The 25,606-nt window shown below is 31.7% G+C and overlaps 3 protein-coding genes across 3 annotated transcripts; all 3 read left to right on the top strand.

Annotated features, from left to right (window-relative positions):
* Positions 1–110: 110 nt before the first annotated feature.
* On the top strand, positions 111–6,242 carry TRIADDRAFT_29421 (uncharacterized protein; the record flags this gene model as incomplete). Its single annotated transcript, XM_002115361.1, has 12 exons — positions 111–222; positions 3,541–3,675; positions 3,833–4,043; positions 4,197–4,329; positions 4,546–4,680; positions 4,791–4,894; positions 5,039–5,163; positions 5,264–5,376; positions 5,494–5,625; positions 5,706–5,805; positions 5,875–5,975; positions 6,051–6,242. Coding segments are annotated over 12 exons (1,593 nt in total), but the record flags the coding sequence as incomplete, so codon positions are not given.
* A 3,348-nt stretch (positions 6,243–9,590) lies between these two features.
* On the top strand, positions 9,591–10,245 carry TRIADDRAFT_59282 (uncharacterized protein; the record flags this gene model as incomplete). The annotated part of the gene is made up of 2 exons (XM_002115360.1): positions 9,591–9,885; positions 10,148–10,245. The coding sequence occupies 2 exons, from the start codon at positions 9,591–9,593 to the stop codon at positions 10,243–10,245; spliced, it is 393 nt and encodes a 130-aa protein (XP_002115396.1).
* A 4,525-nt stretch (positions 10,246–14,770) lies between these two features.
* TRIADDRAFT_28988 (uncharacterized protein) lies at positions 14,771–18,502 on the top strand (the record flags this gene model as incomplete). The annotated part of the gene is made up of 13 exons (XM_002115359.1): positions 14,771–14,812; positions 15,065–15,219; positions 15,655–15,753; positions 15,861–15,999; positions 16,123–16,211; positions 16,552–16,714; positions 16,821–16,886; positions 17,093–17,155; positions 17,277–17,387; positions 17,554–17,613; positions 17,770–17,891; positions 18,036–18,156; positions 18,383–18,502. Coding segments are annotated over 13 exons (1,350 nt in total), but the record flags the coding sequence as incomplete, so codon positions are not given.
* Positions 18,503–25,606: the final 7,104 nt, after the last annotated feature.

The raw sequence follows: 25,606 nt of genomic DNA, 5'->3' as shown, positions 1-25,606 counted from the left end.
AATATGGCATGCATCCAACGTTGACAGTGATTACTTAGCCAATAGGGTAATAGTTGAAATTGACTTGTTTGTTAGCAGATTTAGATGTTGCTGATTCGGAGGCAGTAGTAGAGCGAGAAGGCTGGGGTAAAAAAATCGATTTCATTCTTTCCTGCGTTGGATTCGCCGTTGGATTTGGTAATATATGGAGGTTTCCTTATCTTTGTTACCAGTATGGTGGCGGTAAGTGCAATATCACTTGCAACTATCATTCAGTGAAAACACACAAGAAATGACCATTAGCGGTACACTACCATGTAGTTGACAGTTTGGCAGAGTCTTTTTGATACTATACCACCAAAAGACATAGTAGAGAATGCAATTGATGAACGCTAATCTTTAGTCATCAGTCGATAGAGAGGAAAATGTTTGGATGGTCAATGACATGACAACGTCAACCTGGCCTACAGCCAGGTTAGACGCATGCCTATCGACAGTACACTAGTTTTGATGGACATGACTGCTGCCTAAAGTATTGTAGCATGTAGATTTGCTTTATTTATTATTGTTTGCTAATAATATTTAAATATTATTTTGAGTTGATCCACTACCCTTTAAATCTTGCTACACAGGCTATAATTCATAATTGACACTGCATGTGGGAATAAGTCCCACGAAATAGGCAGTTTACACGTGGATTCTTGATATTTCTCACTTTTTAGATTATCCAATATAGATCATCAATTAGTATAAGTAATGTTTTCAGTAGTGCACGAAAAGCGATTTTATTCAATACTGGTGAAAAGAATAAAGTTGGAAGACAAGCAAGTGTACCTAAAGGCTTAGTAGACCAGTATAAATGATTTACTAAGCCTAATTTGGGGGAAATGGCGTCAAAATGAAGTGAAACTATCAACTACATTAAGCAATGCCAATCACCTGCATGCAACTTTTGCTTATAAACTTTATCTGTATCCTTGATCTTAATCGGTAGCTGTTCGTCATAAAGGCGACTTTGACAGTCCCCTGTAATAATAAAATGTTAATTTAATGTACACAACGATTGAAATTGTCAATACAAGTACACTGTATTGTAGGGTCCAATTAGACTACCACTAACTTCTCATCAATACTGTTGACATGCTAATGTGCCATGTATAAAGGATTGAAGAATCAACGCTTCAAGATTGTAGACCCCCTAACAGTAACAGTATGGCTTTGTTGAGAAATATGCGTAGGGCGTTGCACTTGTTAGTAGTACTGTATGGTGTTGCTACCTTGCTATCTGCATCTTCCAGTTGCAAAATGGACAGTATTATCAATATCACGCAATAATATCATTTTTTCTTATCCAACATGGTGTAGAGTAATTAGTATAGTGAACAATGTACACCCATAGGACTACTAGGTATCATTTGTCCAAGCATAGCTATTGTCTGGCTTACTTTATTGACAATTGCCTTAAACTGCAGATTTTTTATAGAATGAACAGCAAAGATGACTTCTTTACACATACGCATTAATTGTCATGCGTATACAAGTTATGCTAATCAAACCAAAATAGAATAATAGGATAATAATGTCGGGATAAGTTGGACATTTAAATCCTCACGAATACGTTACAATATCTAGTAAGTTACAGGTAACTATCTATGTTTCGATATGATGACCGAAAAATTGCGTTGTTTTTTTTTACATCTGAGTGGGATTACATGTGGCCTAGTATCCAACACCAATGAGGTCGCCCAACGAACACAGTTATCCATTGAATGTAGTAAAGAATACAGAGTTTGTGAGATGTGCTACGACAGTATCACTAAGCATTTTGCATTTAATTCTTTCGTATTCAAATTTTGCCAATGTTAATGTAATACTACCAATTATAATTGAAAGTTAAATTGAATGCCCAAACATAAGGTGCCATGTACGCGTATGTTTCATCATCTTAATGAAATTAATTTAAAGACAATATGTTCTTCCAATTTTTGCTAGTATTGAGAAGCTTCTTACTACAACTTTCGACATGGAGCTTGAGACACACAATCTTATGTTTGCTTAGACAGTACAGTACTAGAGGATAGGATATTTTATTGCAAGAAATAACGAGTTGGCAACCCGAAATTTCAACTTTTATCCATTCTTTTATCGGGTATTAATTATTTAATCATTGCTATACGCACACAGAATCCTGCTGTTGAGCTAATAATTAATTAATTACCCTTAATAATTGTTTGAGCCTTGAAAAATTCCCCGTCTTTAGTTACAGTAAACAATAAATTGCACAATAGTCAAGGCGACAACGAGTGAGCAATAAAATCGCTGAATTAATAGCGATGCGGTACTGTTTTATATTAAATAGTTAGAAAGATTTCCTTTCTTAGCTGCTAGCGTTCCATGAAGGAAGATTGCTAAGACTGTAATTTGAGAGCAATTTCTGAATGGTGTACCCGTTACAGTACTATACAAAGTTCCGCCTTGATATCTTCTTCAAATCGTATACGCACAGCAGAATTGGCGTTATTATTATTTAGACCTGTATTCATATATAGCATATGGAATCAGGCAATTCCAAAAGATGTAATAACGCCTATATCATACACTTAATATACTATCCTTTCAGTACAAATTTCTAGTTACTTTTACAGCCTTTATTTTTCTTACTCAAATTACAATATCAATCGAAAATGTCTATTGCTTTCTGTCCACTTTATTCACGTGACTGTTTTCATTATTAATACATTGTATATAGTGACATATAGACGCGTATATTGAAATTATTCTTAAAACTATTGAAACTAGTACAATGCTGTCAACAAAGCGTTAACAATACGAAATTTGTCATAACAGTAACGCTGTTGACCGTATCAAGAAGTAATAATATTAGCTTGCAAACTTATCGTTTTGCCGTATTTCACTTTTAGCATGTTATTTTTACCGTGAGAAATAAAAAAGGAGTGGCGATGTGCTTGCTGGATAAAGCAGTATATATTTTAATTCGTATCATGTCCGATCGCGAATGTTATCGTATACTGATAAGGTTTATATAAATTAAATTGGATTACTGGAAAGTTATGGTTGCTTTAGTGTCAACTTTGCAATGCAATAGCTACATTCAGACAGATTTACCTATACTATTATAGTAATATACTACGTTGCTTCTGCTGATCAACTAACCAATCAATCAATCGCTAGTGTTGTCCTTATGTTACCGCTTATATGACTGGATTATGCTATGTATAGGGGCTGATAAAGTTACTAAAGTTGTCAAAGTTTGCTGTTTTTAATACACGCCATGCTTTTATAATATGCCGCATTGCTTTTATTATATTATTTCTGATCTGCTAACTATTATAACACTAATAAGAATGAAATAAAAATTTAATCTTAGTTGCTAATTGTTTAATTTAACACATGCTATTAAAGTTACAAGATTGATGAATTGTCATTATGACGTTAATAGAGTAATTGTTAGGCTCTAATGCTGTATGTTTACTGTACTATGGTAAAGTTACTGAACTTTCTTACTTATTTGTAGCTGAAATGTCCTTTATCTTCCTATAGGCGCTTTTTTGATTCCTTATGTGTTATCGCTCATTGTGTGTGGAATCCCCTTGCTGGCCCTAGAATTTGGAATTGGCCAATATTTTATGAAGGGGCCTACCGTTGCTTTTGGAAATATCTGCCCACTATTAAGCGGTAATTTGACTGAATAGTGATATCAAGTAGATAACTGTACGTTAGTTGAATGAACGTCGATCCTTAGGCAGGCTAATGCTGCTATATACGAGTATATCGTAAAATTACTTCTTTTTGAATTGTAAGCTATTAGAATATTTTATTTATTTTAAACTAGGAACTGGTTTCTCGATGATTTTAATTTCGTTTTTTGTGGCCATCTACTACGTTGTCATCCTAGCATGGATCTTATACTTCTTGTTTGCCAGCTTTATTGCACCGCTTCCTTGGACGACCTGCGGTAATCCATGGAATACACCATCGTGCTTGGCTCGTAATGGCTCGAACGCAAATTTATCAGGAACGTCGCCAAGTGTTGAGTATTTCAAGTATGTTATATATCTATAAGCGTTCATATGTATGCACAATTATATATAGCAGCTTCGATACGTTACGGACATTATCTATGTACTCACTGCGGTTATTATTCGTTTTTCATTTGACATGCAAAACTGTTCGTATTCAAATATAACTGATATCAGTAATCGCGTTCTAAACATCACGAGCCATCCAGATGATGCAGGACCGGTAAAGTGGGACTTGGCACTATTGTTGATACTCGCATGGGTGATTGTCTACTTATGCATATTTAAAGGGGTACAGTGGACGGGAAAGGTACAAAATTTTTAACTTATCGAGTATTATAAAAACTACGTTGGTGTAACCATTAATTGTGATTTTAATATAGATAAAAACAACATGACAAGTAATAAAGTACTGTACTTTCTGTCTCCCAGGATTGCAATAGAGCAAATATATACTGTATATTAAGTTTTTATATAAAATAGTTTCTTTGCTATTAAAAGTTGCATTCTGCCTTGATTTGCGCAGGTAGTATATTTTACAGCAACATTTCCATACGTTGTCCTGATTATACTTTTCATCCGTGGTGTTACTCTTGATGGTGCCGGTGATGGAATACGATACTATTTACAAGTTAACGTTACGAAGCTGCAATCAGTGGATGTAATTATATGTCGTTGTGCAATGTATCATTTAGATTCTGTATGCAGTACATATCAATGGATTACAGATTCCGTTAACCTAATTTTATGCAATTCTATGTTGCCAATTAGCCTTGGAGAGAAGCAGGTACACAAATTTTTTATTCTTTGGGTGCTGGATTTGGGTCTTTGATTGCCTTCGCAAGTTATAACAAACGGAATAATAACCTGCTAAGGTTAGTAAGATGACACTGTATGCGATAAAGTATTGAGTAAGCATTTCAACTAGTGTTGAACAGAAGTTCTATCCTTTTTAAACTACGAATATCCTGCGTCTTACCCTACCAATTCTCATAAATGCAATCAATTATTGTTGATAGAGATGCTGTTACCATAAGTTGTATTAACTGTGGTACTAGTTTCTTTGGTGGCTTTGTTATCTTTTCCATGATCGGATATATGGCAAAGCAACAACAAGTACCAATTTCCGAAGTAGTTACTCAAGGTATTTAAACTTTGTTAAGTAAAAATTGGTCGAAATTATAATTAGGTCTATTAAATAATAAATGTAACACTTCATGTTTACGCTATTAACAATCTTATAGGTCCCGGGCTGGTATTTATGGTGTACCCAGCCGGCTTAGCTACACTACCTGGTGCTAATTTTTGGTCTGTAATATTCTTTTTTATGTTAATAACTCTTGGCTTGGACAGTCAGGTAATAGAAACGTTGACGTTCAGTTACGTAATCAACTCATTCAAAATGCTATTAAGCTTAGATACATTAATGGGCATATATTCGCCTAGTTATTAATTTTGCCTCTATACCAATCAGTTTGCTATGGTCGAAGCCGTTGTAACCGGTTTGACTGATTACTGGCCCGAGAAATTGTCAAAGCGTAAACCATGGCTGATTGCTGGTTTATCTATAGTAATGTTTTTAATTGGTCTTACTTGCGTTACAAAGGTACTACTGCATAGATTAACTCCATGAATCCTATGTTTGTGTACTCATAATAGAGTTTCCGTAAATTTTCGTACCTTTAGGGAGGATTTTACATTTTCAATTTGTTCAACATTTATTCCGCTGGTACCGGATTAATAATAACTGTCCTTATTGAAATCATTATGATCAGCTACATCTACGGTGGGTATTCTTAAAGACATTTATTAAAGATATCTCCTGTGCAGTAACAATTATCAATTACCGAAATAGGCATTAACCGATACATTGGAAATATTGCTCGTATTACTGAAAAAAGTGTATGGGTAAACTGGAAGATCTGTTGGTTTCTTTTGACTCCTATTATGATTGGCGTAAGAATTACTGTATTTATCTTTATCATCGTATTACAACCTCAATAGAAACAAATTATATATTATTTCTTGCAGGCCGTTTTGATATTTAGTATTATTTACTATTCTCCGATAACTTACGGTAAATCTATACCGTACCCGTGGTGGGGTGAATTTATTGGTTGGTTGATGGCAGGAATGTGCATAGCATGTATCGTTATACCGGCAATTTATAAATTATGCAAAGCTGATGGGAGTTTTATGGAGGTATGCTTCATGCAAATATGAACTTGACAGAGCGCTTTATTATAAAATATTTACCTTCATCTTACTTTTATCCGTTCTTGAATGATAAAGCGTTTACAGAAGCTACTGTTCGTGCCTCTAACTGAAGAAGAACTGGTAGCACAGGAATTATTTGGCGTCGTAGTTAAAGAAGATGCGATGACGGATAAAGCACTGAACCGCAAGCAGGATGGTGATAAAGGCCCAGAGTTTGAATCAAATGTTTAATTTCTTTTCATCTACAGGAATAGCCTTGATAAATCGTAGTATTCGAATGCTATAGTATACCCGTATGGTAGTAAAGTCACAATATATTGTAACTCAGTGCAAGGATGAAAATGTTAAACTAGCCATCCATCCATTATTTATCGTTGAATCTTTTTGATCTATGCCACATGTTACGACTAAGGCAAGAAACTACCACCGAGCTGGATAATATCACACGTTTGACTATGTACCAATGTTGCCATACAGTATAATGATAGTAAAACTACGGTACTCATCACTATGTTGCTGACATTGAAAGTGTTATATTAAATCATGCTGGATAGCATGCATTCGATGGTAATTGGGACAATGTTTTATGATTTCGTTGTAACTATTAACTATTTAAATTTCATATTTACAAAATTTCGTACAAACTGGTTATTATTAGTAAGGCATTTTCTTGTCATTTGTTAAATCACTGGTCTCACAATAGGACTATCGTACTTTAACGATGCACGATTATATCTAGCACCTTATAAATAGTATCTGATGTAATCTGGTAGACTTGGCCAGTCATCGATGTTTCTTAGCATAGTTGTATGAATAAACGTATCAAGTAGTAAAGAAAGGTATTAAAATTTATGGTTTGTTATGCAATTTGCATGTCGCATTTGAAGAGGCTCCATAATCAATTTCGTTTGTTAGTTTCACTGAGGGTATTTGTGTACCCCGAACTGTAAATACGCAGTTCTCTTCCTTTTTTAAAATCTGGAGCACTACTTCCATCTAGTTACTGTTATGGTGTCAAAAAAGTAGCTTAACGTGATGATTAATAATGGATTACTGTTCCAAGACAATGTTAGTAATGTTATGATGGCAATGCTGATGGAAAGAACTCCGAAATAATAGTCAAATTGACACTGATAAAGATTATTTCAAGTAAATTATCACGCGAACTGATGTAAAATTTGTCCAACAGAAAAGATAAACCATAGTATAATCATCCGCAATAGCATTAGGACATGATGAGGTAATGGTTTGATAAGGCTATTTTACCCAGTAGCATTGGAGGCTTTAAATAATTCAATGTAAAGCTGCTGAGATCTTCTCTTGGCGATGTGATTGCAATTGCATGCCGCAATTTGAATAATTATTTCAATTACAATACTATACGCCAATATTACATGTCATTTGCTATAAGGTTATCAATGTACGGTGGCGTTGTTAAACTACAGCAGTAGCCGAAAATTTGCTCGCCGTCAAAGTAGCTAAATGAACTTTCAAATCTGTATTATAGTTAGGTTAGGTTAGATTATCACCCATTGTGCCGAAATAATTTTACTGCATGAAAATAGACCTATATCCCTAAAGCCGATCAATATCTATGATAGTTTGGATAAATTGTACTAATACTATGAAACAGAATTAAAACTGAGGAAATCTTGCCTACTATCAGTCCTATCTAAATGCGGCTTCGGCCTAGTTATTTTCGTAACTTTATAATGCAAAAATTACTAGGCGAATTTAATTTGCAACACGAATACTGTATAGACGTGCCATTCCAACCTGCATAGAACTCGAAATATTGGATTTACTCCTTGCTAGCAAGTCAAAGTTTATTTCATTGACTGGATTGGAAGATAGTCATGAAAATGTATCCATTAATCGTATCTCGTTAATATTATGCTGCTGATGTAGTAAACTACTAATTGAAAATCAAAACAAGTCGTATACCGGATAATAATCTTATTAAATTAAAATGTATTAGATCAAATTAGTTTCACTGTATCATATAGACTTGCATCCATATAACCAAATATTATCCATTAATAATTTAGGATAAGTTAGAAAATTCGAGAATTATGGTATTCTAAATAAAAATAATTAGGCCAATAGATAAGCATTGTCTAGACTAACAAAAATGTATTCGTAGATTACCTTACATTAATTGTATACACTAGGCAAAGTTCAATTTCGATACTTTAAAATCACACAGGCTGTTGTATCATGGATAGATATTTCAGCTGCTACAGAACGGATAATCTAAGGTATTATTTTAAAATCTTAGCTGCTCCATCATGAAACTGATCAAGTTTACTGTAATCGCAATTATCACTACCAGTATCATTATGAATCTAAGTAAATCTTGCTTAAATGCAGCAAATAAACACAGTTTCGAAGCACAGCCTAAAAGGATCATCAGCCTCTAAAGAAACAAAGTTTTATCTGAGCATATCATACTTAATTATTAATACTTTTAGAATTCTCTTATTCTTATTACAATAAAAACTATTCTATTTGACCGATAAATTACAAGAGCCTGTGAGCGATATTCGATGACAATGTAACAAATTGAATTACTATTCCTTTAGGAAGTCTTATGAATTGAAATAACTATTTTCTATTTGATCAATGGTGTTTTATTTTATTGGTTTACTTACCGATAGCTGGAATGTATTATGCTGGTTAATTCTCAATTAAATAATTAATAAATTAACCTTAACAAGTACACTAACAAATGTAAACTTATTTACGATATTTTTCTAAAAATAATCAGCATAATGAATTATATGGGCTATGTGTATTAATTGTAAGTCTTGATATAATCATCGCTGGAAATAATGTTGATGACGGTAATAAGCAATATATCACAAATAAGATTTCATATTAAATTAATAAATCGATTAAATATTGAGTATATTCCTATAGATATCCAAAGCCTAAACTCAATATTCTTCATAATAGATTCTATTTCCAGTAATAGGGCAGGATAAAATTGCAGCCTAAACAGTTAAGATCTACTCACTATTAAATAAGAAAATTTCGAAATTGTAGATTTTTACTTTCTACAAATTCAAGGTTATACGATTACGGATATTAAGATTTGTAGAATTAAATATAAGTTATTCACATCTGTGCTATTCTAATCTTTAAATATTCAATTCATTTTTTCATTAAATCTAGTCCAAAGATATAAAGAAGTATATCACACTACCTTAATCTTAAGGTAATGCTTTTTTTCTGAAATAGTATAACATACGAATACTTTTACTTCATTTTGTTGTTCTGATTGCAATCTTTTCCTTCAATTAATATTTTCACGGCAGTTTTAATCTCTCTGAAAGCTGTTATTCGGTATCAATTATGTCCACTCATAGTAGCTCTGAGTTACTTCCTGCTCACCAACGACGATCAAACTCTATTTTGAGTGCTAGTTCTCGAAAGGCTTGGGAAGACGATGATAATGGACATCGATTATCATCATCATCGTCTGGTCGATTAGATACAGCACAAGGACATACTGAATTGAAAACTAAGGTTGACAATTTTGACGATAATGATCAAATAACATCGATAGAAGCTCGAGAAGGTGGAAAGCGAGTAGCAGGCACTACACCTGATTCTGGTTTGTGGCCATCTATTAAACGATTTTTGTCAGGTAGGATAATTAACAATTAATTTCTGTGTCTACATGATAGAAGCGTAGCTGGAAGGTGAAATTATTCTTGAAATTTTTTCTTTGATTTAAAATTCAACTTCTCTTCAAGAAATTGATCGATTGTAATCTTTCATACTGCAATATATACGCATATTTTACCGACCCTAAATTTTAATTATAATGCACATCTTCTATCTTAAATTAAATTAAATGTAATGAGTTGAATAGAAAAATGAACAAGCGAATTATATCACGATATCAGCTCAATATATTAAGATCAGTATTGAGGATGATCGTGCTCAAAATCTCTACTGCTATTTCAGCTTTCTGCTAGCAAGAGATGAAAGAAAAACTTTTTGAACGAGGTTTAATTTCATGAATAAAATATTGTTTGAAAACCACTGGAATATCATGTTCATCCTATAGTCCCCAAATTTACTTTTCGAGTGAAGCATACGACGAAGAGAAAATGGGGGTCGCGGACTATCAATAAATCTGAAGTTCAAATTAGTTAGAGCAAAATTGACGGACAAACTTCTTGCGGTCTTTATTTTTATATATATCATACTGAAAGCATAATCCTTACCTTTCATGAAATGAGATCAAATTCTGAAGGAGAAATGTTATTGAAGCTATATTACGCGAGTATATTATAATCCATAGTTTTGTATAAGTACAAATAAGTTAAGCAAGGCTCATCCTGGTATTATTTTAGAATTAGAAAAATTTCTTTGCTAAATTAAGAGTAAAAACTTCTTTCTCTATTTTAAATAGATGAATTCCGACATGTAAAATCAATATTCGCGATCTTACAATATAAATAACTTTCTTTTTTACTAAAATCTACAGTCTTTAAGGATTATACTTTTCCCTTACTTTTGGCCTCCATCGTTCTTTTTGCCACGTTTTTATAAAGAACTTTCTCAACCGACTTAATGAAATCTCATAAAATTTATCATTTAGAAACTTTAGCAAATATTTGACTATTTTTTCTCAGTTAGATGATCTACTTTCACGTTCAGCAATTTTAATAATAATTGAAACGATTATCTCATCATTTAAGGTGATGGTGGCTTCATATTGAGCATTGCTCATTAAACCTATCTGCAGCAATATACTAAATTCTTGACTAATTTTCTCCTTAAAGACATGATTGATAAATATTTTGCAAAATAGCTTCTAAGTTCGAACTACTTCGAAATCGTTTACGTAATAACAAGCTACTGAATTATCAAGCAGACTAAAGATGATACTGCAACTATTTCTTATACCGCATTTAAACCAGAAAAAGGAATTTCGTCTAAACTTTAATTTTTTTCCTTAATTAGTTTGACTACATTATTTAAATGGTAATAAATACTTAAATAATTAATTATTGTAGCTGCTAAGCCTTCAATAAGATATTCTATCAAGAGACATAATAGATAGTCGTATAGGTGTAATTACCATAATTTAATCTGGATCCATTTTGGTTTTAAATTTCGTAACGGAAATATCTTGGTAACCTTGTCTAGAAATAATAATAACGCGCTATTTGAAGTGAATTCGGCAGTCATTTATAGGCTAACGAATGTTAATCTAAACTCCATAACAATCAAACTGAACCAATTACGTCTATAAACTTAAAATCGTACAAAATCATACTATTGCAATTTATTTTTTAAGTAAATTGTGAGCCATTTTATAGATTTGTTCGATGGTAGTATTGCTATGATAACTTTGGTACTGAAATCGATTAGTTTTATATCCTATATGAAAACTGATTTTGACGATATAAGTAGACGGAAACCAATGATTCACGAATACAATATTATTGAAGTCGATCAACTAATTGTATGATTTATTTCCGCTATGATCTATATATAGCTCTGAATATATGCTTCTTGATATCACGAAAATGATATCTAATCAACTTCATCAGTTATACTTGATTTTACTACCTCAAGAATGTTATGATATCAAGTTTTGATGAAACATAATTTGGAACCTATTTATAGATTTAAACTTTGATAAGAGACGCATTTCGTTAAAGCAATTATCAAATGTGAAATCTCAATTTTAATGAATCTTAGTTTTCTAAATTAGTGTAAGCATAAATACAGTATATTATAAGTTACTGGAAATTTGACTATCAGCTATTGCATGTCCACTCCGAATCATATGTTATATATTGGGGCTTATAATCCGTTTAGCTTCTCACATACTTTACCGCCGTAGTAACGATGCAATATGTAATTTAGTTCTTAAAATAATCAACACTTCTTTCTTTCGTATGAATTGCAAGAGTTTAACGGTTAGTGGATCACTATAGTGTGAGGACCGCTAAAACTTCCGCACATATGTACATTAAAATATAATATGGAAACTTTTGTAGCGAATTTTGGACTAATAATGTTTGCTTACTGCCTTTAAATTTAAAACTAAACGTATCGCAATGTTAAATATTAGTTTCTACGAGGTTTAATTTGTTTTCAAATTTTTCGTAATAGCCAAATAATCTTGTCCAAAAGTTTTAATCTTGCATTTAATATGTTCTTATTGTGAGTCCCTTTTAACATCGATGAGATATCTGATCACCGAACTGGATAATCCTACTTAAGGCTTACAATGAATATGTAATCTTTTTGCAGCTTTTTGTCCTGTAATAATGTAATAGCCAAGTAATCCTATTTGAGCCCCATTAGCATGTACTTGTCCTATTTCTTAACAAGGTTTCCTAACTTTTAATAGCTGTATCATTCGCACTGAGAGAATAGCGTAGCCGATGTTTTCTCATTTTATTTAACCTACGATATATTTATCACAAATATCGGTATGGAATTTCGATATTCTAGTGTTAAGTGGCTACCAATAGATTGTATGTCTTGCTGTACATAAAAATGGCCTAGCTTTGTGACTGCTAGCGGAAATATAATATAGATCTTTACAGATCCTAATCGTTTATTACTAGTTAAGTATTTGGGAATGGAATTGCAGCGATTTTAGAGTTGATCCAAAGTGAATGATGAGCTATTTTATTCATAATATTTCATTTTGTTAATATTTTTAGTAAGCTTAGGCCATAATATCAATCCTGCAATGCTAATAGTCTACCTTTATTATTTTATTTGAAACTAAATTTCTTCGTAGATATACTTATACATAACAATACAACACAAAAATTCTATTAAAATTTCATTCTTTCGCCTAGATTATTAATTTTAAAAAAGGCATTGGCAACATCACAAATATGGAGCATCTTCTAGGCATCTATCAGCGAATAAATCACCTTTAAATTAAACATCTGCTTGTCGTATATAATTTATAGCCTTAGAGCTCATAAATTATGAAACAATATTTTCGCTATTCGTGACAATAATAAATAAAAAAATTATCTTTTGTTATTTATATGCATGTACAATTGGTATTAGATAATGTAGTTGCGCTTTAATACAATTTATATAGTATTCAACGAGCTATCCTTTCAGTTATACAATAAACGAGCTACCTTGCTTAGTCAATAATTAATATGTCCTTGTTTACTACTGATAACAAATCGCTAATTGTTTTCTATTTTCTGTCTTTATTCATTTTCTAAGCTATTCGATCTAGTAATGCCGTTATGACATGCTTTGATCATTTGACATTGCTAATTTGAGCAGTATTAACGATGATGCTTATAGATTTATATATCGCATCATTAGTTTATCAGTTGTTGCGTTATGTCTACTTCTATATTTCTAATCAATATTTTCATTTCTTCTGTGAATATCATAGCTTCATGTAGAACAAGGCAAACCGTATCAGCACAGAAAGATCAAGATGTTTTTATTAAAACTACTATCCGAGAACTGATTGTCTTTATTTTATTCCTGATCATCTTATGTATAGGTAAAATATGTTGATAATTAATAATATTCAATATTTAATGATTTGATACTCCTTACTCCGTATAAAAATAAAAATCTATATTCAACTATACTTTCTAGAACAGTACAAATTGGCAATAGTTATACAGATTCAGCTATATTGAAATTGTTTCAGGAAATAGAATTTCCGGATTCATGCAGTGCATCTTAACGTGTCGCATGAATTCGTGTCAATTTAATCTTTATTTTAAATTATCACGATTCCACGGTCTTGTTATCATATCGACTATACAAGTCTAATAAGTTAATATAAGTAAGCTGTAGATTATGCATGGCGTAAAACTAATATGCATGATAATATCGTAAATAATATTACCATGGCCAAATAGGTTCGGTGGTAGATTTGACTGTAGCGGCTTAATTAATGGAATAACGTTGCAGAATACTATGCCAATCTTCGCATATAATCACATCTTTACTGTATATGATACATAGCATTAAATTCTTTTTAATAATTGTTGCTATCACGCCAAGAAATTTCTGTGCGAAGTAGAAATAAGTTGTATCATATAATAGCAAATTGCTAATCATAACGTACGATAATATATAATGCTAAGTTGCTCATATAATTTCCCATTACAGTCACATTTTCCATGATCAGCCCAACTATGTTTATCTTCACTCAAGTAATGAGAGGTAAAAAATCAAGCTTTGTCAATTATTTAATTTACATGCTATGGTACTTCGTCTATTTTTAAAGTGCAGATGATTAATAATTTAGTAAGTCACAATATGACTTTTCGTATGGATGTCAAAACTGCAAGTACCACAAGTTATAATTTGTCTGTGCCATAGAAGCACATAAGTAGTTACTTCAAGATAGATTTCCTACCCGGCATTATTATAAAAATTTACTAATTTGCTAACGATGTAGCTAAAAAAATTTTTTTAAATTAATAACACCTCAACTAAAGTGATAATGATAATGGCATGTTATAGAACTATTTACCGATCAACCACTTGCGTCAGATACCATCTTAAAGTTTAACGATATTTCCAATATGAACGAATTTTGGCAGGTAATTTAATGTCTAGCATTTAAATATCCTTTAAAATTAGCTAAGAATTAGTAGGATATTCATATATAGTATTATTTACTTAACGAGTATTAGCAATATATTCAATCAATTACATGCTAATTGAGTACTATCAAGTCAATTTTCGCTACTTTTATATTTACATTAAATTATTAAAAGCAATTTGTACAATCGCAGTCATTAAATGATTAAGCATGAATCATAAAGTGTAATCAATATCAATTTACCATTTAGTTCATGGAAGGACCCTTTCTTAGAGGATTATATTGGGAGGATTGGTACAATGCTCAAAATTTGACCAACCAACAGAAAGGATTCGTCTACTATGAGAATAAAATTTTAGGATTACCTCAGTTACGTCAATTAAGAGTCCGAAATGATTCCTGTCGGTAAGGATACTATGAACTGCTCCATTTTCTGCAACCCTTAGAATATCCATTTGAAATGCTAAAAACTTCACCGTCTATAATAATAAGATAAAAGCGACTGTAGCTCTAACGAGAAATTTAATTCATAAGTATCCTATGGTAAAATCATACTATCGAACCAAGTAACGATTAAATATTAGAAAGAAGTTGATCGTACCATAGTTATCAATAAAATGCAGGTAAAAGTGAGAGAGCGTTTTGAAGGACGACATGTACAATACTGTCTTTGTAGTAATGTATAATAGTATCTTAAGTCAGTAAACTCGAAATGTGGAATAAATTAATAAGAGGAGATTGATATATTCTAAATTAATTTCATTTTATTAATTTGTGAAGATCAAGAAGTCTATCATCATTCCTTAATTAAGTATATCTCGTTTATTTAATTATGAATAGAGTTCCAGACGATTTTATCAATTCTATCCATAACTGTTTCGCTGAATATTCAGAGTCTAATGAAGATCACGAGCCGTTTGGTTTAAAACTCGGCTCTGCGTAAGTTTGTTACAAGCGATATTAAATTTATTTCTCATCGAAGCATTTTAGTTATGGTGTATCAATATATGGATTATTTCAATATAATTGCAATAAATTATTTTTAGCTGGAATTATCAATCATCACAGCAGCTTGATGGTATGACAACTTGGGGTAAGTTAGGCTATTTCTACAGCGGTGGAGGCTTCGTTCAGCTTCTAAATCGGACCCGAGACCAGGGAAAACAAGCTATTGATATGCTTAAGGTACAATAGCTTCATTACGAATATAATTTTCCTTAGCTAGATAATTACTGAAGTACCTCTAATGACATTATATCGAATACGATCATTGAAGTATTGATGCATTTAATTTTTAAATTGGAATAGAACAATCTATGGACCGATCGAGCTACAAGAGCTGTTTTCATCGACTTTACGGTCTACAATACGAATGTTAACTTATTCTGTATCGTCAGGTAACTTTAATAATACACCAATCAACAATCTAACTATAAATATTAAAAATCTTATACCGAAGTAACATTCCTAAACTTGATTTATTACCATCTTCTTTAGCATGATTGCTGACCAAATTAGTTTACTATTAGATAGCTACCGCATTTAATATATAGAAATGAACATAGCAAATTTCCTACTAATAAATTACCAGAAATCTTGACTGTTAAAATAGTGAAGCTTAAATAATCTCTTATGGATAGTCCTAGCTTTTAATTGAGATTGATTAAGATATTATCATTTTCTAAAATTAATAAATAAATATAATGAACATAAAATATCTTGACCAATACTGACCAGGCTCATGATCGAATTTCCCGCAACTGGAGGTTTAATAGCTAGTAGTAACGTTAGAACGGTCAAGCTGCTGCGTTATGTTACTCCTTATGATCAATTTGTTATGGTTTGTGAGGTCATCTTCTGCGTTTTCATTTTTTACTATGTTATCGAAGAAATTATCGAGGTACATACACATGCCTATACTTTGATAATACAAAGTATTCTTAAATTTGATAAGTTTACCTATGATTTAAAATTAATTACATACCAATTTCAATCTACCCTAATAGATAAAAGTGATGAAATGGAAATATCTTAAAAATATCTGGAATTATTTGGATATCGTCATAATTATTGTATCCATGGCATAATTAACAGTGCCCTTAATACCATAAATGTATATAGCATATATATAGTATAGCCGCGCAAAGTATCATGTAATGAATTAGTTTTATTAACGACAATTCGCTATAAAGCAAATCGTGATTAAAACGAAAGGCACATTGCATTTGACTAAGGCCCTTTATTGACCTTAATTAAAAATTTTGCCCGCCCTGTATAGCTGTCCGCAACTACCATCGCATTTAACGTATACAGAACGTTAACAGTACAGAATAACCTAGAGGTAAGATAGTTTAGAAAGAAGCTATGCTGAATTAAATAGATCTATTTTATTATTCCTTACTCCTAAGTTCTACCCTTTCTTGGCAGAAAATAATATATTTTCACTATTTCCAACATTATAGCAACTGCTACGCTATCCAAATCAATATCCCGCTAAGTTTGAGTTTCTAGCCCATTGGCAATCTCAATTTAACTATATTATTGCCGTAGTTGTATTTTTCTCGTGGATGAAGGTAAAGTTTTAGTTGAAATTTACAGCATTAAAACTAGGAGGCAAAAATTTTAAAAATGAAATGGTTATTCGTTCTACCGATTTCGAATAGATAAAAATACAGCAATTATAATATTTCTAGCAAGATTGAAGATTTACACTAATTATTTTCATTCGATAACAAATAGATTTTCAAATATATCAGTTTCAATCGCACTATGACACAATTAACTTCTACCTTGGGTCGAGTAAGCAACCATTCTCAACTATTGTTGAGCATTCTATCTTCATTTACCGATACGTCATTTTCATCTACCTAGATGTCTGAGAATATTCACGTATTAATCTGTATTCTCTCAAATTACTATCCGTTATCTAATTTTGGCACCATATTTTCTATTTAGTGCACCAAAGATATCTTGGGATTTGCAATCATGTTCTTCATTATCTTCTTCGCATATGCACAGCTAGCCTACTTAGCTTTTGGAAATCAAGTTCGTGATTTTAGTACATTCCATGATTGCATGTAAGGAATTCATGTAAATTTCAGGGTTATTTACTGACAAATAATGAGAGGTGTTAGTTCATCGATAGAGGAATTTATTTCGTGTTATATACTGTTTATTAAATACTAATTAAGTATTAATTTCTATCCAACTTTCTACACTAGATACACCCTTTTTAGGATCATTTTGGGTGATTTTAATTTTAGTGAAATTGAGCGATCTAATCGTGTACTGGGCCCCATATTCTTCATCTCATATGTCTTTTTTGTCTTTTTCGTTTTGCTGGTAAGTTAGCTGAAAATTATTTATCAGATTACTTACTAATTATTTTGCACATCGTCTCTTGCTGTTTTTGTGTATTCTATGATAACATTTAACATGTCCCATCTATTTGCTTTTTTAGCCTATAACTCATATATTATGTATATCAGATAGAGTTCTATCATATAATATACCGATTTAAATTTTATTAAATTTATACTGATGGTGGCATACTGCTTTCATCTATTAGAATATGTTTCTGGCCATCATTAACGATACTTATACAGAAGTAAAGACAGAAATTATGGAGAAAGATGCTCGTTACGAAATCGCAGATTATATTAAAAAGGTAACGAGAATAATTTTATAACTACTGTATTTTATACAATGTTATGAGCGTAAACCGTAGCGAATGGATTTTATTCACTATAATTAAACTTTGAAAGTATACTTAATTTTCCAGTTAACAGTTGATTAACTCAGTTTTTCTGTAATTCGTTTAGCATTACTCATCTTTCATGCATAAGCTACTACTCAAGAAAGATAGAGTTGTCGATCAAACAGCAGCTCTAAAACTGGCTCATCCAGATGATAACAGTAAAGTAGACTACGATGAATGGCGATCGGAAGATAAGGAGTAGGAAATTATTTCAGTTTTGTTACCTTTAGAGCAGTGAATGTTGTTCTACTGCAGTGAAGCTCAATATAGATAATCTTTCATAGTATGGAGAAACGGTTAAAGCATAAAAATATCTGATTCAAAGCCAAATGTAGATCTAAAACTTTGTTTTGAAATTACTGAAAGATTTCCTTTTAAAATTTCCAGTAGAGATCCTGTAGGTATGGAAATGGATGCAGTTATTGCTAAATACGATTTAGACGGAGATCCAGTGCACGATGAGCAAGAAAGGAGTAAGGCAGCCGCAGATTTGCAAGCATTTCGGGTAATTTGTCTGATTTGGACTGATTTGTAATATTACCTAAATATTGAAGCTGGAATAGGTCACAAATTTAATGTATGATTTAATCTTTATCATCCCATGTTTTATTAAAAATTAATTTCATGCTTAGATTAAGCTTGATGACGGTAATAGAACATCATTGTCTAAAGCTAGCAAAAAAATATCAAGGAAAAGCTCTCCAAGCGATATTGACAGCCTTCGTGACACAGATAGCTACGTTAGCATTGCTGAATTTAATAAGTAAGTATCACTAGCTGTAATATTGCGTTTCATTTAGTTCTCGATAGATTACAATTACTGTGCCTTTCGAGATGTAAAGTTTAAATATATGATGCTCCAGTACTAGTAATAAGCATTTTAATTAATAAGAGAGTGATATATAATCTTTTCTACTATATGTATAATAATTATTTGGCGCTGCATAAATAATTAATACAGATTGGAAGAAAGAACTCAAACTTTGGAATTGATGATACAAAATGTTGGCAAGAAAATTGATTGTATTGTAACCAATTTGAAAGACATCGGCTATCAAAATAGGGTAATATTGAAATATTAAAAGATAGTTTTTAATGTACATTCAAGATATAATCTGGGATATCGCTAGTCAAGAAAATTCATATTTTCAATAAATGATCATACCTAAAGTAGAGCTGCATTGCTGAATAGAAAAAAGAGCCGGAGCTAATTTTAGATTCTGTTGTCTCACAAAATTGCATTAAATTAATCATAATTAAATAGAGCTAAATTGCTAAGGTAACATAGTCATATACTTATATATTATATATCCCATATTGAAGTTATCATAGTTAACCTAGCTAAATTATTGAATGTAGTACCGATCAGAACTGGAAACTAGTCTAGATTTTAGCTACTAATTCCGATTTTGTAATTAAATTGACTCTATGTAAAACTGAACTAAAATGTAGAATAGAGATCTGATTAAGGTCATCGCCAGCCTAGCTAGTCACGCAAAATTTTGTTTTAACTATCAACATACGCTAGTAGAGATCAATTACTGAATATAACGTAGATAAAGTGCTGATTTAGGCTATCGCTAAAGGTGAAAATTTTAGTTTTAAATTTCATCATAAGCCAGTAGAGATCAATTGCTAAAATACAGCATTGATCAGGAGCTGCTACAGTTATCGTCAGTCATGCAAATATTAAGTTGAAATAAATTAAGTACCAGTATTCAAAGTAAAGCAGGTTTATATTAAATTTAATTAATTCCAAATCGTTTAACAATCTTATATTAATTATCCTGTTTTAGTCTGCAGGAACTTCTACCAAATCCAGCACACACACCTCGTTAGCTAGTAGTGCGCAAAGCTTACAAGATCGAATTTAATATGTTTCATCAGCAAACAAGAACAGCGTAACAACTATTTTCTTTTGTTAACCTTGGCTAACCAACTACTGGGTTTAGGGTATCTTTCTTAAGTGATGAATTAGAATTATCATTAATGGAAAATGTAACCATAATGGTTATAAAAGTAATCTCAGACTTTTTAATGCAAAATTTTAATTTTTTTGAATAACCGCGTTTTAGATAAATCTAGTTAAGCTGTCTTTCTCGATCAATCCTGTAAAATTTCGTAATACCTGTTGAATTACAGCCGCTAAGGTTGATATTAGCCTTAATACTGGAATTATCTTATTGCAGTAAGATAAAATCATGGATAGCCTCATTATTTTAAGATTATTTGTGATACTTTCCTGAAATTAGAAAAACTTCGCCTTTTTGGCTACGGTATCATCCCCTTTATTTACATTTCAAGATTTTTCTGATTTCTTCTTATTGAAATGCTTCAAAATGAAAGGGTAGCATACATGTCTTTCATTTTTCTGCTAAAGACCCTTACTAAGTATTCCAAGCTGTTCTAAATTATCAAGGAAATCCTTTTACATATCGATATTGATGCGGATACTAAGATAATTAATATATAGTATTATAATTATCGACACTGTGTTAACTTTCTTTATTTCCATTTGGAACTGAACTGTATTTGTCTAAAGACTATACTTATAATTTTTGGGCAGTTCATAACTTGTTCTTCTTTAGGATAGCTCTGCTGTTGTTACAATAATAATCAGTCAAGGTTAATAATACTTAGCAATATCTAATATAAATTATAGCATATATCGTACTTGTAAAATTAAGATTGGCTATCCTACCTGGTCATTAATCTAAACGATTTAATTGAACGATTATACATCAAAAGCCATTAGTGAATATTTCATTTCTTGCAATAAATTGATATCATTCTATCTCATGTAAATTGTCATATAACTACAGTTAATTTATATTGAAGGATACGAAATAAAACTGTCTAACATAGGCTATAGAATCTTTACATTTATTTCAAGCAACCAATAAGGGCTTTTATTTAAGTGGGTAAGCATATAGCGATTCATTTCTATTTCCACTGATCCCTCTGCCATTATACTGCATCGAGAATTAATAATGGTTTCAGTTATCCGATCCATAAATAAAAATAGAACCGTTCCAGTTTAGACTACGTAATCACTTTATGCGCTTATTTTTCGTATGATATCGGAAATTTAAAGGAAAATACCGGCTCAATTCGTCCATCAATGTTCAGTAAATACGAGTATGTCGGCTGTCCTCTGCTACTTTATAATAAACTACTATAGTAATATTGCAATAAATCACTTCGTTTCAGTTTAGACACAGCTGTCGGCTAATACGCTTAACTTCTGTAATATATCAGAAAATTGGAAGGAAGGGAAGGAACAACCCTACGGTGGAATTAAAAAAATGAATTCATTGCAGTTTCGACACTGTTGCCATTTAACTTTTATATCATATAAGCTTGAAATAAACAGAAATCGAGGGGTCATCATTGCATTTGTGTACCATCTTGAGCTTAAATCTACTTCCTTTAAACTATTCTATGATATACATCTCAGCTATTCTTCGCTACCATCAAACTTTAGATTAACTTGGTAGCAAGACTAGCGGTCTGAAAAACTAAAGTGCGGACATGAGGTCTTTTCAACAACGCATTTGCTATACTCTAAGCAAAAGTAAACACTCATTAGGGTATAAATTAAATTGCTGACCTTTTCAGTCCATTACAGGTGGTCTTATTGATTTCTTGATCTATATTCGAAGAGTAATGCACCATTCCTTGGACGCTTTTATCACTCTGGGTGATTTTCCTAACGGAAAATTTTTTCCCTCTCAATATGATGTATTATTTTAGCTCATCTATGGGGCACGTAAGACAAAGAAGTCGCATCACAAAATAATTATACTGGTACTTGACTATATTAAAATCCCATTTAATCCTATTGCTAGTATGTGGCAGCTAACTTTACTATGTTAAAAGCATCGAAAATAATACGAAACTTTTGATTACCTCGACGTATAAAACTGAAGCAATTGTTCTAAAGAAATGGGGTAAAATTAAAAGCTTCGGTGCCTTTAGCTGCAAAGACTGACACTGCTTTGAATTTGATCTTGTAAGACTAATTACATTCAGCTCATTCTAAACTGTCGATGTTTAGAAGATGGACTTAGACTATTGAATGAGCTGAACTGAACTGAAAATTAGTTGGTTTAGTCTATAGGAAGCAGAAGTTGTTTGGTTCAACCTTACTTCGCCGCGATAGGTGGTTTCAGCTTCGTGAATAGATTCTATCTATTGGAATAATTGTAGAGTTTACGTCAACAAACTTAGTTTTAAAATTGAATTTATAAGATTAATATCAAATATTTCGCTAAGATGTATATTTTACCTGTAAAATATCTCTTATTAGCTGCGCAAGCCTACAATGCCCTAAAATTTCATTAAAAATTGAACAGTTTATTTATTGGAATTGTGATAGAGAACATTTGCAACTATAGCTGAAAAATCTTTTAGCATAATCCTGTACCAATCTTGAGTTTTTATTCGAAATTGAGCAGGTCTAGTCATTGAAATCATGATGACAATCTATTTTATGTATAGTAATACTGAAAAATCCTTGATCAGCGGATGCTTGCTATACCTCCAAGAATTGTTATTAAAATTGAATAGCTTAATCATTATTATAATTTTATTAACGCCATCAATGAATGAGCTCTCAGTATAATGGTTGCAGGAATATAATTCATTTGCCGTATAGAATTAATAGCAGACAGGCACTCGTTGACAGATTCTAGTCTCATAAAAACCGATATCCGACATATGTTCCTAATATTATGCAAGAATCCTAAAGATTTCGAGTTAATTCACTAGTTTCTACCATGGTTTCATAAATCGTAATGATTGCACAATGGTAATTCCACTGATTCTTTTCAGCATATATTTCAAAGCCCAATTGATTGATCCGAAAATAATTCTAGACATTCCATCGTTATTAAAATGAAAGTATTTACTTATAATGTAAGCACATAATTGATTAGATCAAACCATCTTCAGTAGATATTATACAGTGGCGATAATCGATTATTTCAGAATATAATCGAGGATGTCGATTTGCTTATATGCAGAAACCGGATATTGATATTTCATGGAGTGATTGATGGATTTAATTATTGTTCGAGGAGTCATCTTAGGATAGATACAAAGTGAATTGATAAAACGGACGATATCTGTACTATAGCGATTTATTCGTATTCAAAATTGATTATTTCGATTCGATGTGTAACTGGTTTGATTGAACAGCTTGAGTAGAAATATAATGCAGCATTTTTTGCATAAGTCATTCAAAACTGATGAAATGGTGATGCTATGGATCAAGGCAGACTTATACAATATTTAGATTGATTTCTACTAAGATATGGGTAAAAAGTAATTAGATAAAATCCGTGATAATTTTAAGCGCAAAATCATATTTGAAGTTAATACACTACGGATGCTTGGTCAAATGTTCAGCCATAGAATCAATTGCATGTAATTATTAGCTATTTCAATGTAGCTCAGACTGATGTCTAGCGAACAAGCACCTTGAATTGGTAAAACGAAACTGATATAACTGTAATTAGCTGGACTACTAATCGATATTACATACGTAAAATTGATTGGCAACTATGTTTTATCTAGTGAACTCAGAACTATTAAGCAACTTGTATATCTTATTTGATGTAACCGAGTCAAGAACGCTGCTAAACTTGCAATCGATCCAAAGAATCTTATTTAAATCGGGCAAGACCAATATAAACTTACAAACTGATCAGTTTACTAATTTACCTGATCGATTTATCAAATGATAAATCTAGTAGTGATATTGAGACAAATTGTTATTCTAAGATGTGAAGATTATTGGGTAGCGATAATTAAAGTTCCAACGATTTTAAAGATAAAGCGTTAACTTTCAAAGCCGGTAAGAATATCATTGGTCAGCAAAATGGAAAGTGTCGAAATAACTTTGACTGTCAAGATTCAATACGTTTAGGTATCAATTCAAGCTAGAAATTGATTTACAGAATAAACGAGACAAAATGTAATTACTCTATCCGATCAATAGGCAACAACTATAATTTAATGTTAACCATTAGCTATCCAACTGATATGATAATAAGGCATTCTATAAATTACACAATAGTGGCGAAATTAAAATACGCCAACAACATCTTATTTATTAAGGCTAGTGGTTGCACAAATAACGCTATAAAATAGAATGATCTCTAAATAAAATCACGCATCCCGATTAAATTAAGTGATATACAATCATTAACGATGCTTGGATGAAGAAAGCATGCAATAAATCCTTTCGTTGTATTTTCGTAATTTGTCAATTATAAACTGTTTTGAAATGATTCATCAACCCATAATTAATGATTAGAATGAGGCATAATGGCTGGATTTGTTATGTTATTTGATGAAAAGAAGAAGTCACCAGTCTATTACTAGCCTGATCCAATCAATTTTCATGCAAATAATATATTGATTTAACTAACAATAACTTATGCATAAGATGAAAACTAATTAAGTTAAAATCCTTAATCAGACTTAGCAACTAACGCCGATAATTAATATAATTTACCAATTTTTTTTGGCGTTTTATAATAAATCGATTTTGTATCTTAATTGACTGTTAGCAAGCGTCAAATAAGTCAAAGCTGATTTAATTCTGAGTCAAGCGATCCATTTTGGGCTATAATTTAATCGGTACCTTTAACGTCGTCCACTATTTCCTATTAGTGCTTACAGGTAAGTTCAATAAAAAAATTCCAAATAAGGTGATGTAATACGAGTACATGGCTCCGAGGAAAAATACTGTTTCGTTCCAAATTTTCTTCCCTGAAAAAAAAGTATCATGGACAGTAGTCTTGGGCAGTGAATTACTTTCCTAGCAATTGAATTAAACCGTACCCTGAAGATAGAATTATTATCTTGTATTCATCTTTGCAATCATATTAGCGGATATAATATTTATGGCAGGATTAGGGATTTTAATCTTACTCTTACTGTAATCATATCTCAATGAGCGTATGCAGTAGATTAATTTCAAAAAATAACGGGAGAATAATAAGGCCAAAGCTGGATTCATGCATACTC

Source organism: Trichoplax adhaerens, genomic scaffold, assembly GCF_000150275.1.
Source record: "Trichoplax adhaerens TRIADscaffold_10 genomic scaffold, whole genome shotgun sequence".
NCBI classification, from domain to species: domain Eukaryota; kingdom Metazoa; phylum Placozoa; class Uniplacotomia; order Trichoplacea; family Trichoplacidae; genus Trichoplax; species Trichoplax adhaerens.
Note: the sequence above shows the minus strand (reverse complement) of the source record. Positions and strands in the feature narration are given on the sequence as shown.